Genomic DNA, 17,338 nt, shown 5'->3' with positions numbered 1-17,338 from the left:
ATGATGTAACATAATAAAAACGCAGATTTCCAGGAAATACTTTCTTGAAATTCCATTAAAAAAAAGAAAAAAAAAGAGGAAACTATTAATTTAATAGTATTTTTGCAAGTGAGATTTTAATAAAATCAGAATATTAGATATTTATGATTTTTTTAAATCAATAAATAATTGTTATAAATTAACAGTACATTCGATAAAATTCCATTTGATTTCATTTAAGCCACTTATAAATTATGATTTGATTATGAAATGCATCAATGCAGAATAAAATGTAAAAAGAAATACACAGAAATTGTGTCCAGACTACTAGAGAATATGTGTAGACAAAGCAGTGTAAACTCAGTGTATTCATGTGCTGGTCCTGATTCTGCTTGTACCCACGTCAATCGATGTCAAACAATCCATGTAAAATAAATCTAAAACATTATTGATGTGGAAATGTGCAGAAAGGCATGAGGTAATTATTTTGTAGTAGAGGTGTGTGGGCTGAAATGAGCTCTAAGAGCCTGATGATGGCTCTCGAACATCATAATCCATACCACTGCCTTATGGACAGTCTGTGTGTGTGTGTGTGTGTGTGTGTGTGTGTGTGTGTGTGTGTTAGCGTCTGCATGTTTTTACATCCTATGTTTGCTTTGAGGACGCCCACTTGCTATCCCCTTGTAACAAAATGCACAATCCACAATCTATAATCAAGGCCCTGTACATGGATGTGTCTCTCAATTAGCCGCCCAGCCCCACGAGCGCATCCATCCCACGAGGCTGCGCTCTGATTTTAACATAATGGCTTCATTGTCAGTGGCAACTTGGTGGGGAAAGGCTCGGGGGGGAAGTCGCTCTGCTGCTGCTAGGACGAGATAAGATGGCACTTTGAGTTTTATTAAATGATGGCTGCCATTATTTTTAATATTACATGCTGAATAGTTTCCATTCCAGGCAGCTGTTGTGCTGAAAAACACATGCATAAGGAGGACGTTTGGAGCAGTGATTTTCTACTTTGTTGTCTGGGTGTTTAAGAATTCATTTATATACATCTCATATGTATGTATACACACACACACACACACACACACACACACACACACACACACACACACACACACAGAGTATGTCTATCAATAAATAGGATGTGGCTGTTGTTTCTTTGCTCTTCATCTCCATGTGCACTGACTCTTCTTCACACCAAACCCAGACTGGGATTTGGACTCAGAGCCGAACTTGGTCTCAGAGCTGGGATTAGAGGAGCGTTTGGTTGGAATGTCACTCAGGGAGATTGGTGTCAGAGCTGATAAGAGCAGCAAAGTGATCGCAGTCTGAGATCTCAGCACATAATTACACAAGCTCTCAGCCACAGCGCATCTGCAGCAGGGAGATAAGAGGAACGGAGCTGATGGGAGGAGGAGGTGGAGGTGGAGGTGGAGAGGAGAGGAGAAAAAGAGAACATCCTCTGCTTTTTTGTCTTATTAGAGGAGGAAAGAAGGAGGGAGAGATTTCTGTAGAGATGCCCGTCTTTTACTGTCTATCTCTGTCTGACTTCTATGTTTCTCTTTTTTTTGTCTGTCTGTGTGTCTCTCTCTCTCTCTCTCTCTCTCTCTTTCAGAGTGGTGGGAGGCAGATGAGAAGAGAAAAGAAAAACAGAGCATCCACCTTTTTGTCTCACAAGATGAGGAAAGAAGGAGGGAGGGATTTCTGTATGATGCACTCTTTCCTTTTCTGTGTATTGTCTCTCTCTTCTTCATTGTCTTTCTGTCTCTTCCTCTCTGTTTTTATATATATATATATATATATATATATATATATACACACAGTACAGACCAAAAGTTTGGACACACCTGCTCATTCAAAGAGTTTTCTTTATTTTCATGACTATGAAAATTGTAGAGTCACACTGAAGGCATCAAAACTATGAATTAACACATGAATTAACACAGGAATTATATACATAACAAAAAAGTGAACTGAAAATATTTCATATTGTAGGTTCTTCAAAGTAGGCATCAAGAGAATGCCAAGAGTGTGCAAAGCAGTAATCTAAGCAAAAGGTGGCTACTTTGAAGAACCTACAATATGACATATTTTCAGTTGTTTCACACTTTTTTGTTATGTATATAATTCCATATATAATTCCACATGTTAATTCATAGTTTTGATGCCTTCAGTGTGAATCTACAATTTTCATAGTCATGAAAATAAAGAAAACTCTTTGAATGAGAAGGTGTGTCCAAACTTTTGGTCTGTACTGTATATATTTCACTTGATCCATCTATCCATCTATCCATCTATCTGAAAGCATGAACATGCTAAGAGAGTGAGAATGAGAGAGAGCAAAAGAGCGAGAGAGCGAGAGAGAGAGAGAGAACAAGTTGCACAAATTGAATAAATAAAAATAAAAGCATAGATCCCCCAAACAGAGCTGTACTACACAAAGAAGAAAAAATGGCATGCAGGTAAAACCAGACACTCTCCCCCTCTCTCTCTCTTACTCTCTCTCTCTCACACACACACACACACACACACACACACACACACACACACACACACACACACAGCATTCGGCTGCAACATAATGAAGGTGTCGCACAATTCAGGTGTTAACTGCATCTCAATTCATCACAATGAGCAAATCATTTCCACTCGAGCGTCACACTCATGATGAAAAGCAGTGGTGCTTGTAGTGTGAGACGTGAGTGTGTGTGTGAGTGTGTGTGTGTGTCCCTTTCCCAGCCCAGGCCTTCATGTTTATTGCTGAACTTTTAAATTAGACACGTGTGTAGGTATTGTAGTAAGTGATGAGGGGAGATACGTGGTCTCTATAATCCTCCTTCTTCTCTACTGCAGCCATGACTGTAGTACAGCTCACCCTGAACCACCTGCATATTAATACATCCTACATTACCCACAATGCCACTGGAAACACCTGAAGAGAGCGATGCGGCGGCGCTTGAGTCTTTTACTCTGTCCGGCTCGCTGCGCTCTGTTCACACGGATCGAGCACATGTTTCCACGTGTTCTCTAATTCTACATAATAAATTCTACACTTATGAAATTAATCTTTACACGTACTTCGCATGCCCACGTGTGCTGTGGGATCTTACGTCTCCCGGTCTATAGGTGGCAGTGCTGACCACAGGAGTCAAACAGGAATCCAGTTTGTTTCACCTGGAAGGGAATTGAAGGGAATAAGTGAGGGAGAGGAGAGATGACAGGAGAGGGGAGGGAAAATATAAGAATTGACAAAAGAGTGAAAGGAAAGAGGAGAAACTATCAAACATGTGAAAGGAAAATAAAAGATAAGGAACGAAAGAATAAGCAAAAAGAAAGGAGGGAAAGAAAATAATAGAAAACTAAAAAAAGGGAAAGGAAAAGAAATAAAGGAAAGGATTAGAGTAGAGGAAGAATGCACAGAAAATGAAAATAAACTAATGCAAAGAAAGTGTGAAAAGGAAACGGAATAGCAAAGAAACTACAATGCAGGAAAGGAAAAGAAACAGAATAAAAGGGAAAGATGAGAATGAATGAGAGAAAAAAGAGGAGCAAAAAGGAAAGAAAAGGGGGAAACAAAAAAGGGAGAAAGGATAGATGTAATATATATATATAAAAATGAATGTTTATCTCAGCCAGTAAGTACATTTTCAACAAGAAAGATTTCAACATTACACACACTCGCTGTATGAAACGTTGTGAAACATAATCTGGCTGTACATATGTGTGTGTGTGTGTGTGTGTGTGTGTGTGTGTGTCCTTTACTGTGTCTAACCTGTACACAATTACAGGCCCTGGAACAATTTCACAGGGTTCCTCTGGCTACTCAGCAGATAGAGTTGCCATGGGAGCAGCAGCGATTGAAGGAGAAAAAAATTACAAGCTGCCAAAAACCAGAGAGAGAGAAAGAGATAGACAGAGAGGGAGACGGAGACGGAGAGAGAGAGAGAAGGAGAAAGGATGAGAAACAATAGCAGTGTTCTCACAGCACAAGCAGAGCTTCTGTAAAATCTTAACAAAAGCCCTTTTACTTTCAGATGCTGCATTTACATGATTCCTTGGTGAAATTGTTCAGCCTTATAACCCCTTATACTGTTTACATAAGTATTTACCCCCATTTAAACTTTTCTGTTTTTTTTGTCATATTATCATCTGGAACTAAGAAGGACTTTATGGGGAATAGATGTCATAAGTCAATCATCTTGTTGTTTGAAGTGTTTGAAGGTAACTCTGTACCTGATGCTCCCATCACCAGGCTTCACAAAACATGCATCATATCGAATGTGAAGCTGTAACCAGATATATTTGCGTTGTTACATCATTGATAAATATATTTATATTTCTAAAATTTATATTAGATATTTTTTTTTATTTGGTTTCCCTATTAGTAACAATCTAGTTATTGTTTTATAATTATATTTATTGCATTTTACAAAAAAAGATTCAGATTTTGGTAAAATTTTAACCAAACCATTGGTAACCAAACAGGGGCGCGCCGGCTCCAAAGGATACATGGCCCTGATGTTGCTGCTGCCATGGCAACGGGGGAAAGCCAATTAAAAACATTGTCTGTGCAAATAACATAATGGCCTGTAATCAACTCAGCAGGAAGCTGACAGCACTGCCTGCTGAAATCACTCATCACCATAACAACAGCAGCTGGTGCTGAACACTGGGCTCACCTCATCGCCTCGTCGCCTCGACTCAGGAGGCTCGGGGACTTTTACTCACGACCTCCGCACTGAGCCCTTGGGACAGAACTTCTGACGCTGAAAAAAGGTCACAAGGTCAGAATTCTAAAAAGACATCACGTGAGAGATTTCATTGGGCAAAAAACCTAGACGTAACAGAAAAAGGACATGCATTTGTGACGTGAATGTAACGCTAATTGATAACGGTAAAAAGAATCTCAGCTTATTTATATACAATAAAAAGATGCAGGTATTAACGCTTTTATGCACTTTTTTTTATATTGATCAAATTTCATAATCAATTAAATAAACACAAATTAAATTAATTGAATAAAATCAAATAAATGGAAATAAAATAGTTTACATTAGATTGACTATTTGGCTAATACAGATGTGCATATAAGCTTGTGTGTGTGTGTTCTTTACATCTAAGATTACATTTTCTAAATATATTCTCTACTGCACTTTTCTAAACATATTTTAACAAATATCTTCATTAAAAAAAACATTTATTAATTCATTCAATTTATTTATTCAGAAATGAATTCATTCCTTCCATCCTTCATATATTTATTCATTCACTCCCTTGATATGCAGATGTGGAAGTGGGCACCTGAATCAGTGTCCAGCGACGGAACCGAAACAGTTCAGAACCGGACGCACTCTGTTTCAGAGTCGGGCGAAGGCGATAAAAAGGAGGGACGTGAGATAAAATAGGGCTTTGAATCACTAAAAACACTGAACTCTGTCGAGAGTAAGACGTTTTACAAGGTGGGAGATGCACCTATTCTGGCAGCGTCCCAACGTATGGCACAAATATGCAATCTTCATCATAAAATCTAAAAAAATCGCAAGTCGAACCAACGTAAATTGGGGACTCCCTGTACATAAGACTGAACAGTCCAATCTACAGGTCAACTTTTCATCCTGAAGTATGCAGTTCACACATTTCAGCTGTTCGTAGAACCAAATCTCCACATGGCCAACCTGAAATATGCTGTATTTATTGAGGAGAATCAGATCAAGAGACACAAATAAATGATTAGAATCTATTTATTTTACACACATACCCACACCCACATAAATACCCCTAAAAATCCAAAACTGCAACATCATAAATCTTGGTTATATCCTGATTCACTTTTCCTCTTCTTTGCCTTTTGACTCTCCTCTTCCTCATGGTTACTTCTGGATTGTTCTGTCCCTGTAACAGTGGGTCTTATGGGGAAGGTCTGACCCGAACCTAGGACCTGTCTGACCGTCATGTTTATACGAGAGGTCTTGAGGTAAGTAGAACACACTTCCCAGTCCTTTCCACACACAGCCTTGATGATGCCATCTCTCGCTTCATCCGTATTATCTGGCAGGTCCAGGCAGGAGGGCAGGGGGTGTCCAGCAGGGGCAGGAACAATGCAGGGTACAGCGTGGTACAGCAGGCGACTGGAACCGACATCACCATGATGTCACCGCTGCGCATGAACATGGCAGTGGGCGGGTCCTGACGTCTACTCCCGCCCAGTAGGAAGACAGCCGTCTGGCCGAAGCTGAGATGAAGACATGATTTATTTATGCGTTTCATAATAAATATACAAAATGGTTTTACTGTTACACCAAAGCGATTCAACTCTTTACCTAAAAGACACCAGAGGAGGAGAATGATCGAGCTCCGATTCGTCCACATGGATGCCAAGGGACGAGTCGGAGCGATAGTAGTTCAGAATTCCGGCCTCCGCCTTGAAGCCGGGAAAACCGCAACCCGCGGCTACTTTGTGGGACAGAGAGTGGAGATCCTCAGGGAAAGGAGTGTAGTGATCAGGAGAGTAGGTCTACACAGGGGAGAACACACACACACACACACACACACACACACACACACACACAGCTTTCAGGATACAGAGAGGAGACAGATGAAGACAAAAAGAGACAGAAAAATAGATGGAGAGAAAGAGGAAATAAGAGAGGAGATGGAAAGAAAAAGAGAGTAAGAACAGGAGAGAGAAAGAGATGACAGAAAGAAAACAGAGAAAGACAACATGGAAAAAGAGTGAGAGACAGCACGAGCGAGAGTGTAGAGAGAGACAAAGAGAGGGAGAAAGGGGAGACAGCAAAAGAGACAGAGGGGGGACATAGAAAGACAATGTGGAGAGAGAGTGAGAGACAGCAAGAGCGTAGAGAGACAAAGAGAGGGAGAAATGGGAGACAGCAAAAGAGAGAGAGGAGACAGAGAAAGAGACAGAGAAAGACAATGTGGAGAGAGAGTGAGAGACGGCGAGGGTGGAGAGACACATACATGTAATATTCTACGTCTATGCTCGTATTGGAATAAGCACACAGGTGAGATTTGTGTCTCTGTAATCTTTCGTTGGTTCTGCTCTTTACCGCGTCTCTCCGTCCTTCACAAAAGAGCGACACGGAGGTGGCGTTTAAAATTCGCAGACTGTTGCCAAAGATTTTGTAGCATTAAAGCCGTGATCAGGTTTAATGCATCTTGAGTGCAACTCCTGACTGATTTAAAAGGACAGAAGCCTAAATGTAATTAGCATATAAACGAGACAGACGAGCGGCACGTCTCTGCGACTCCGCACGAACAGTCCTGAAAGGAGGAAACAATGCTAATCAGATTTAGGACAAAGTGCATTCTCTCCTGACGCCAGCTCCGATAAAGGCCACGTGTTTTTTTTTTTTGCTCCCTCGGGATAATAAAACACTCTTTTACATCCTCTAGTTCAGTTTGTGTGTTTTGAGGCGCTGAATTTGGATGGAGGTTTGAAAGCTTGTCACAAAGGTTCACAGGGTATCGAGTGGAGAACAGCTGAGCATTGGGGCAGAAATCACACAGAAGTTCGAGTCAGAGTTGGCAGAATTCCAGTTTTCTATTTTTTTAGCTATGAAGCTAACGTGAAAGTGTGACTCATTTACAGAACCCTCGGTATCTGCCTGGTCAACTGGTTGTGTTCAGTGTAGCACTTAGTACCTTAGTATCCCAGTTGTAATGGTAACCCAGAGTCACCCAGCGGAGTTTCTCCAGCAGAGTCCTCGGTTCCCTCTGCCCCTTCTTCCTGCACAAACCAACAGCTACGTTAAAATATCATCAAAGAGATTCAATCGAGAAATTACAAAGAGAAAATACAGCGTATGAAGGCGTCTGAAATCTGAGGGCGTCTTGTGATCTGAGGGCGTTATGAGGGCGTCTTGTAATCTGAAGGCATCTTTTAATCTGAGGGCGTTATGAGGGCATCTTTTGATCTGAGGCGTCTTGTGATCTGACGGGTGTCTGATCGGGGCGGCGTCTCCACACCCGTTTGTTCTCATTAGAAAGTGATTCCATTCTGAAATGCCTCATCTTTAAACGGACTCGTGAGAAAGTCATTTGATTCGGACTTGACTCAGAGTTAAAAGTGCACTGACTTTAAAATGTATTTAAATCTGAATCAACTCAACAAGGAAATCAATTCTTCTTAGTCAAAAAAAACTATTTGACACTGAAATCAATCAGGAAGTAAATGAATGATCTGACGTTTTTTTTTTTTTTTTTTTCTCTGCACACTTGGCTTGCTTTCTTTCTTTCCCCATGGTTAGTTGGTTGGTTGATTGTAAAACTGAATTCTTAGATAGAAAAAATGTCTATTTACTGTATAATAAAACGTATTTAAACAGGAAATTAAAATGACCTCAAAGTGTCTTTTGACTTCCACAATAAGATTTTTTTCTCCCCAATCAGCCGATAAACATACTTCCTCTCTGCGTATTTACCGAATGGTGTCAACGCTCTTCTCCCAGATGTTCTGCGTCTCAGCAGGAGACATGTGCATGTCCAGGTTACACACATTGGGCTTCTGTGTATAGGTCTTCAGACACTGTTTTACCCAGTAGCGCTGTGAACCGGGCAGAAAGGGATTGGCGATGAAGAGAAATCCTGATGGAAAATAATAGATTACAGATTAAAAGAGAGCAATAAATTTACATGGTGTCAGATAATCCAGTTAATGAGATGTGGATTAAATGAACAATCGAGAAAAAAAATATATTGTACATTGTGACAGATTGTGACGCAGATCTTTTGGCTTTGGACTTATCAAAAGATCATCTTAATGAACCAAACATGAAGGTTACATATGTTGGACAATCAACTGTCCTTCTCCTCACATGTTGCTAATGTGGCTCGTTCTTTTCAATTTCTTCTCTACAACATCCGAAGGATTCGACTATTTCGGTCCACACAGGCTGCCCAGGTGCCTGCGCGACTTGTGTTCTCCCACACCACCCCACTGCTGCTCCCTCCACTGGCTTCCAGTAGCTGCATGTATCAGATTCAAAACATTGATGCCTACTGATGCCTTCTTACCCAAGAGACCTCATCACACCTCACACTGCACCATGCTGTCTGAGATCCTCCAGCACTGCTCGACTGGTACCACCTTCTCTTAGGGTAAGAGGTATATATACGTCAAGGCTTTTCTCTGTTCTGGCACCGAGGTGGTGGAATTAACTTCCCCTAGATGTCTGAACATCGGAGTCCCTGGCTATCTTCAAGCGACAGGTAAAGACCTTCCCTCTTCCTAAAACTCACATAAACTAACACTTTCCAGATTTTCAAACAAGAAAAAACTCAACAGATTGTAGGCTGATTTACATTAAGTTTGTATTCAAGCGCACCAGTGTAGATTTATTCATTGCTAGAGACTCAAAGCTTTTTTGCACATCGCTCTGGACACGGGCGTCTGCTAAATGCTGCAAATGTAAATATAAAAATGTTAATGCATTTCAGCGCGTCATGTTTTCTCCAGGCCAAAATCTAAATCTCCTCCATACTATTTGTGGATTTGGGGACATTTCGGCAGTTTTAGATAGAAACTCCTGGAAACATGAACAAGCTCAGTACCTGGATATCCCTTAAGACCGAATGCTCTCCAGTCTTTAACAGGCTGAAGCCCTGCTTTGAAAGCAGCTTCTGCGCTAACAGAGCCACGGTTCAGTTCAGCTGCATAAACCTGCACACAACACAAACAGGATCTTAGAACATCTTTGAATGTGGTGGCATGAAATGTGCCCTTTGAACTAGGAGACTAAAACCTTTTCCAGCATGACAATGCCCCTGTGCACAAAGCTTTGAATGGGTTGGAAGATGTGGAAGATCTTCTGCTATAAAGTTCCAACTTTATTAAAGATAAAAGAATGTGAAGGTTGACTGCACACCAAACCTCCTCACTTCACCTACATCACTACCTGACTTTACCAACAGCTGAATAAATCTATTCTATAATAAAGGAGATGTTTATTTGATGTTTCTGCAAGAAGTCTTCAGTGTGAGAGCTCAGGAAGTCTTCCAATAGAAAAATGCTTTATTTTTGTGGTTATTTTTTTGTCTTAGCTTCAAAATAGGATGATGAAGATACGTGTCACATTACTTGTTGCTATTTCGCACTCTGATTCCCATCAGTATAATCCGCCATGCAAAGACTGTGCACCGGTGCCACCACCGCTTATCGACTCACCAGCTCATTACTTGCTTTCTTTGAAAAATCCACGACTTCACTGAAATCCGAAGGAGGATTTCTCCGTTTGTAAAACTTGAACGCTTTCCTAAACGCATCCTCTCCGTGCTCCACCATGGAAGCCGCCATCTTAACTGTCATCGTTGACCTATGACCTTACATCACAGTGACGTCAATACTTAATTTTTAGAAACGTTTAGAAACAGAGATATTTAATTATAAAAAGAATGTGTGATTAAAAACTATTGTTATCATTACCTTCATATCATGTGCTCATCTCACTTTAATTTAATTAATTCATTTCTTCCTGAGTCTGGATGTCACGTGATCCGGGTCATTGGCAGACATTTTTTTTTCTTCTTCCAAGGACGAAACATGGCGGCGCCCAGCAAGAAGGTGTTCGAGCTGTTTGTCTCAAAATCCCCTGGACTGCTGCAACTAGTAAGTATTTTACACAGTTTGATGGTATTTTGCGAGTTATTCGGGCCTACATTTCATTTGTGGTGATTATTATAGGGACATTATTGCGGTTTTCCGGATAAACGTACAAGCAAATGATTCACGTGCTGTTCTTGTACAAGGCGTATTTTATTTATTGATCTCTGTTCAGGTTTTTTTTTAACCACCAATTAATACGCTTCAGATGTTTATAGATAAAAATTATGCTCCAAGTATGTAACATAACAAATGTGTGTGTGTGTGTGTGTGTGTGTGTGTGTGTGAGCACACACACACACACACACACACACACACACACTGATCAGGCATAACATCATCACATATGAGTGGTGAAGTGAAGAACACTGATTTCTCTTGATGGTGGCACCTGTTAGTGGGTGGATATATTTAAAAGCGCTATACAATACAAATGAATTGAATTGAATTAGGCAGCAAGTGAACATTTTGTTCTCAAGGTTGGTGTTGGTTCAGGAAAAAATAGCCGTAATTATTTGAGGGAGTTTGTCAAATTGTGACGTCTAGACGTCTGGTCAGAGCGTATCCAAAACTGCAGCTCTTGTGGGATGTTCCCACAACTGGGATACTGGCTCATTGATGCACGTGAGGAGTGAAGGCTGGTCCAAGTGGTGTAATCCAACAGACGAACTCCTGTAGATCAAACTGCTGAAGAAGTTCATGATGCTAATGATCGACAGGTCAGGACTGTTTTGGCAGCAAAAGGGGACCAACGCAATATTAGGCAGGTGCTCATAATGTTATGCCTGATCCGTGTGTTTGTGTGTTTGTGTTTGTGTGTGTGTGTGTGTGTGTGTGTGTACACACAAATGTCATGCCTTGCCTAAAGCTCTTTTATTCTGTCCTTCTTTCAGAGGAAATAAAAGAGTATTTCGGGCAGTTTGGCCAAGTCAAGAAATGCCTCCTGGCATTTGTAAGTATATCGTTGTTGCTTTTTTTGTTATTAAAAAGGCATTACGATTGTGTACGTGACATTTTCATGGACTGATTTATTTTGTGTTATAACCAGGACAAAGAGACAGGATTTCATAGGGGCTTTTGCTGGGTCGGCTATGCGTCAGAGGAAGGACTGCAGAACGCACTTCAGAAAGATCCGCACATTATGGAGGGAAGCAGGGTATGTAGTCTCAGGATAAACTTTAAAATCCTCATGTTAATATTTGATCAGTGGATCCATTTATTTTCATCATCATATCTTGCTCTGTATGTGCAGATGTTTTTTTTTCTTTTCATATATATATATTTATAAAGAGGAGTAACCAAAGGGCATGGTCGTTTTTCCCAGCTAACTAATGTTTAAATGAAAATGTTTGTGAAAAAAAGAAAATTTTCATATCCAGCAAAAGTCAGGAGAAGCAATATGTGAATTAAATGCAAAAAGGAAAAGTTGTATTGATTGATATTTTTGTATTCGTATTGATTTTTTTTTTTTCTCTCTCCCCCTGAATCCAGCTCCAAGTACAAAAGAACAGACGGCCATTCATGGGGAGAAAAACAAACAAAGAAGTTGAAGAAAGCTGAACAGGACTGTTGTGTGACTCTGTAATGATGTCATGCTTATGTAGTGTTTTTTTTTTTTGTGCATTAAAACACATGTAATTTATGTCTATAAAAATAACCATTGTCCTTCTGAAAGTGTGACTTTGCAACTTTACTATAAATGTTCGACCGAACATGTGTGTGTGTGTGTGTGTGTGTGTGTGTTTTGTGTAAATATTGCTTTGGTTTTTGCTTAGTCAAATCTTTTTTTTTTTTACAGGAAACCAAACTTTCTTTTTAATAACTCCATACTCATATTTACCAGACAGTCTCAGACAATAGGACTACGGTACAAGGAAAATAACGGTACTAAGATGAGTGTAAATAATGCTACGCAGAAGGAACGCATTTGTACTTAATTTGTACCGCTTTTTACATGAGATCTGCTGTAATTTCCGATTCTCAAATCCAGAATGTTGGAAATCAGTAACAAAGCCTTGTGTTATACTGTGTGTGTGTACATAGTTGATATAAGTGCAGTTTGGAAATCACAGGACTAATACACTCATTTTTACAACGACTTGGATTTGTATGGTGGACGCTCCACAGAAACATGTAGAAGAGCGTAGGGGATTGTTTTGGTGAGGTCTAAAATTTCTAGAAGGAGCCACGGTGCTTTGTATCGGTCCGCTGTAACGTCTGTCATCTGGAAAATTTCCTGTTTCTCTTTTATTTACTCAAAGAGAGAAATAACGAGACATTGGTCAGTTAAAGCTGTTATAACAGAAGTATTACACAAAGTTGATGACCTACGTTACCATGTACCATCAACTCGTAATCGTACAATTATTTTTTTGGTAAATTTGTTGGCAAATTGCTGTGGTAACAAAAAACACTTCAAGGTGTGCTTTTGTAATAAAAAAATCAACTTAAGCAAACATTGTACTCGAATATCACAAAAATATTAATGATGTAAACAGAATAAAACACCAATTAAATAAATCTAATAAAATTGTGAATTGATTCTAATATTCATTTTTACATCTTACAGAAAAAGGCGCTGTGAGGTGGTTTTGAAATTTTTGTTTACATTTTGGTCATTTTTTGTTAGAAGGCCAATATATTTAATTGATTTCTTTGTTGTAGTTCTATTTAACATTTTGACACCTGAAGTAAAACTAGTTGTATTTTACGTCATAGTGTACATGGCAGACATGAATTCTCTCGCGTTCTAATCGTAATTATGCATCAAAAATAGAAAAAATAAAAAACAATCTATAAAATCAAAATAAAGCGCGTTGGTAATGTGTTAACTATGCTAGCGTAGAAAAATACTCAAATTCCCGTGATGCTTTGCGCGTGACGAACGCGGAAGTACGGCTGACATGAAATTCACCGGCGAGTCAATGACGGCGTGCGTGTGAGTGAGTGGAGAAGCGATTTCCGGTGACAAACAACAACAACAGCATCAACAACAAGAACAACAGCATCTCCACACGAGGCTCTAGCTACTGTGGTACGAGCGTCTTTTATATTTTCAGAACAGCTCGCATACACCACCACCACCACCATGTCCATGATGTAGGACCTGTAGGACAGTGTCTCCTGCTGTCAATGCTGAAACTGGGGAGAAGCATGAAGGAATACACAACAGTGCACCTAAATAACTAACAAGGATTTATTTCCACAATAACATCATGCGTTGAAGGTTTCATTCAAAGAGCTGATGTTGTATATTCATATATATATATATATATATATATATATATATATATATTTATTTATATGTATAATGTATATGTATGTATATATCTATATCTATCTATCTATCTGTCTATCTATCTATCTATCTATCTATCTATCTATCTATCTATCTATCTATCTATCTATCTATCATCTATCTATCTATCTATATATATATAGAGAGAGAGAGAGAGAGAGAGAGAGAGAGAGAGACTGTTTATTTCACCCCTAGGTCTTCAGTGGTGTCCTACCTGGTTCATTCCACCTCTTAATACCAGCATTATGACACCACGGATATGGAAACCAACAATATTAAAGAAAAGCGCTGTAAAACATGGACACGAATCTCATACAGTGCTTATGAATATCATTAATAAAGCGAGAAACCCAATGAACACATTAGAACACGTCTCCTTTCACTGTAGCCACAGCTTTCATACATTATGTTTTCCTGGGGATTTAAAATAAAGGCAAGAATTTGTGCAGGAAAGAAAACGCAAATGGTTCTGGAAAAAAGGCTTTTGTGTTTTGACCCAAACTTTCCTCACAATGTCCCGCTTTTCTTGAAAAGTCCGTCTTTGTATCTGTCTGTAGATTGTAAATCTTCACATCTCTTCCCCTCTGTCAGCCAATGTGGAAGGAAATAACAACTTTTAAATCCACACAAATATATTTGAGCCGGTGCAGTTTGGTACAGATGCAGTCTGCGAGCTCTGACTAGTGCTCTCTGACCGTCCGATCTAAGGACGTCAAAATGGCTGAACGTTTAGTGTTCAAACGTGTTTAGGCCTAGTGTTTAGACGTTTGAACAGTTTAGTGAATGGGACCTGATTGTATTGTTTTTGGTCGTTGCAGTGCCCCACATGGCCAAGCGACTGCTGAAGGTGACGTCACTCGCGACTGCGCTCGTCGCCTCGTCTGGTTTTTACCTGTACTCTCAGAAAGTCGACCTCAACGACCTCAGCATCGTCAGATTCGGCCGAGCGGCTGCTACGGTAAAATATAAAACGCATTTATTTATTCATGATTGTGAATAAGATTATGAAATCCAATAAATAATATGTTATTGACTATTTCTTAGTTAAAAATCTTTGTAAAAATGCATGTTTTGAAAAGAGGGATCAAAGGAAATAGGAATCCTGTCATGTAGCTCTGTGTCCTGTCATGTAGCTCTGTGTCCTGTCATGTAGCTCTGTGTCCTGTTATGTAGCCCTGTGTCCTGTCATGTAGCTCTGTGTTGTTATGTAGCTCTGTGTCCTGTCATGTAGCTTTGTATCCTGTCATGTAGCTCTGTATCCTGTTATGTAGCTCTGTATCCTGTTATGTAGCTTTGTTTCCCGTTATGTAGCTCTGTGTCCTGTTATGTAGCTCTGTGTCCTGTCATGTAGCTCTGTATCCTGTTATGTAGCTCTGTGTCCTGTCATGTAGCTCTGTATCCTGTTATGTAGCTCTGTATCCTGTCATGTAGCTCTGTGTCCTGTCATGTAGCTCTGTGTCCTGTTATGTAGCTCTGTGTCCTGTTATGTAGCTCTGTATCCTGTTATGTAGCTCTGTGTCCTGTCATGTAGCTCTGTGTCCTGTCATGTAGCTCTGTGTCCTGTCATGTAGCTCTGTCTTCTGTCATGTAGCTCTGTGTCCTGTTATGTAGCTCAGTGTCCTGTTATGTAGCTCTATGTAGCTTTTATGTAGCTCTATGTTGCTTATATGTAGCACCAGGGTTCTGGGAAAACGTCTCATTTCACTGTGTACTGCTTCAGATATATATAGTTGAAATAAAAATAAAAGCTTCTTGACTTGCTTTCACTGTTGACGTTATAAACAATCAAACAAACAAACAAACAAACAAACAAACAAACAAACAAACAAATAGGTGAGTGAGGCCTTCTCATCTCATTTATATCAGTACCTGACTTTACTAACACCCTTGTGGCTGAAAGAGAATCTCCACAAGCTCACTCTAACATCTTGTGAAACATCTTCCCAGAAGAGTGGAGGTTATTATAACAGTAAATGGAGATTAAATGCGGAATGCCATGTTCAAGAAGAAGCACATAGCAATCTTATGCTCAGGTGTCCACAAACCTTTGTTTATATAGTGTATGTCTGTTGTTAATGTCTATTTGAGATGACAGTGTAAAGTGTTGTTCCAGTTGTACTTTAGATTCGATTTGTATTTTAGAGTTGATGTATAATAGAAATTTCTATTCCTTTTAGACAGCAGTTATCAGTTATGACTATCTCACCACTCTGCGAGAAGCTCAGCATGGAACAGAGGAGTTCTGGACCCTCAAATCAAAGGTATGGATTTTACACACACACACACACACACACACACACACACACACACACACACACACACACACACACACACACCCCAATCGGAGAGCAAGAAAATCTGAAAATGCAGTTCAAAAAGGTTTGAGTTTTTAGTCAGTTTTCTATACCGCTTCTAGAGTGAAATGCAGGAAATTGAAAGAATAGAAAGAAAATAGAACATATAGAATGTCTGATTTATAACCTTGACATAATTTCCATTTATTTACATGTTTTTCTCTCCAAAGCCACATTTTTTAAAATTGTATTAAAATATCGTCTTTTTAGAAAAAGGAAAAAAGATCTCCATAAGCTATGTGATAAATAAAAATCTTGAATCTTCTGTAAATATGAAACATTTGATCCATTTTGATCATAAAAAATGGAAAGAATTGAAAAAGAAATATAAAAAATACGGATGTTTTTTTATTTTATATTTGACTTTATTTATTTATTTATTTATTTATTTTTAAGAAAAGACAAAGAATAATAAAAAAAACCTCAAAAGCGAAAATATTTTTTTAATATATATTTTTTCTTTTAATTCGATTTTTGGGGGAAAAAACACGAAACACGCCTCATGGAAGAAATCTCATTAAGCAAGATCAAGTATTAGGAAAAGGAAAAAAAAAAACAATGGAAGGATTGTGGATTTTATCGTCATCTGAATGGATTTTAGCACATAAACTCGTCCTCTAGCTTTTGGCCACATCCTTTTTGAGTCGCCCACGGATAATTTTGTGAATTCAATTGTACTAAATGTGTTTGATTCATTTTTTTAAATGCAGAGTTTCTCTAAAGTGGTAGCTGTAAGATTACCCTGTACTGGTAGCTCTGGCGGCGAATGAAAGCACGTTTCAGACGCTAAATATCTTCGGGGCAGGAGGAAATCTGTGTGCCTTTTATTTTGCTGCCTGGTCCAATCGAGGCTGGGGAAAGGTCAGTGCGTCTGAGCAGCCGGTGGAGCCTGACGAGGGAAATTCAGTCGTTCAGAGTGATAGCGCACACACACACACACACACACACACACACACACACACACACACACTCTGTTTCCCCCTCGGGCCCTGCTGTCAAGCCTCACTACCCTTGCTGATTAGAATTAATGCAAGCCCCTGGTTTGATATAGAGAAGAGATTTGCTTCGTAATTATTATGAAGC

General features: G+C 39.4%; 3 protein-coding genes across 3 annotated transcripts in view; 2 read left to right on the top strand and 1 right to left on the bottom strand.

Moving 5' to 3' along the window:
- Nucleotides 1–5,708: 5,708 nt before the first annotated feature.
- Nucleotides 5,709–10,320, bottom strand: alkbh1 (alkB homolog 1, histone H2A dioxygenase). Its single transcript, XM_046855765.1, is given in 7 exon segments — nucleotides 5,709–6,123; nucleotides 6,126–6,217; nucleotides 6,306–6,499; nucleotides 7,648–7,732; nucleotides 8,427–8,589; nucleotides 9,556–9,664; nucleotides 10,169–10,320. Coding segments are annotated over 7 exon segments (1,122 nt in total). The 5' UTR covers nucleotides 10,310–10,320; the 3' UTR covers nucleotides 5,709–5,785.
- Nucleotides 10,321–10,543: 223 nt separating this feature from the next.
- LOC124390073 (SRA stem-loop interacting RNA binding protein) lies at nucleotides 10,544–12,315 on the top strand. The gene is given in 5 exon segments (XM_046855766.1): nucleotides 10,544–10,580; nucleotides 10,583–10,609; nucleotides 11,497–11,555; nucleotides 11,652–11,759; nucleotides 12,095–12,315. Coding segments are annotated over 5 exon segments (300 nt in total). The 3' UTR covers nucleotides 12,164–12,315.
- A 1,152-nt stretch (nucleotides 12,316–13,467) lies between these two features.
- Nucleotides 13,468–17,338, top strand: part of adck1 (aarF domain containing kinase 1) — a 99,941-nt gene continuing 96,070 nt past the window's right edge. The window contains 3 exon segments of the mRNA XM_046855764.1: nucleotides 13,468–13,637; nucleotides 14,720–14,859; nucleotides 16,079–16,162. Coding sequence (XP_046711720.1) covers nucleotides 14,728–14,859; nucleotides 16,079–16,162 — 216 coding nt within the window. The 5' untranslated portion in view covers nucleotides 13,468–13,637; nucleotides 14,720–14,727.

Source organism: Silurus meridionalis, chromosome 8 (assembly GCF_014805685.1).
Source record: "Silurus meridionalis isolate SWU-2019-XX chromosome 8, ASM1480568v1, whole genome shotgun sequence".
In the NCBI taxonomy this organism is placed as follows: domain Eukaryota; kingdom Metazoa; phylum Chordata; class Actinopteri; order Siluriformes; family Siluridae; genus Silurus; species Silurus meridionalis.
This window is presented reverse-complemented; position numbering and strand designations above follow the sequence as displayed.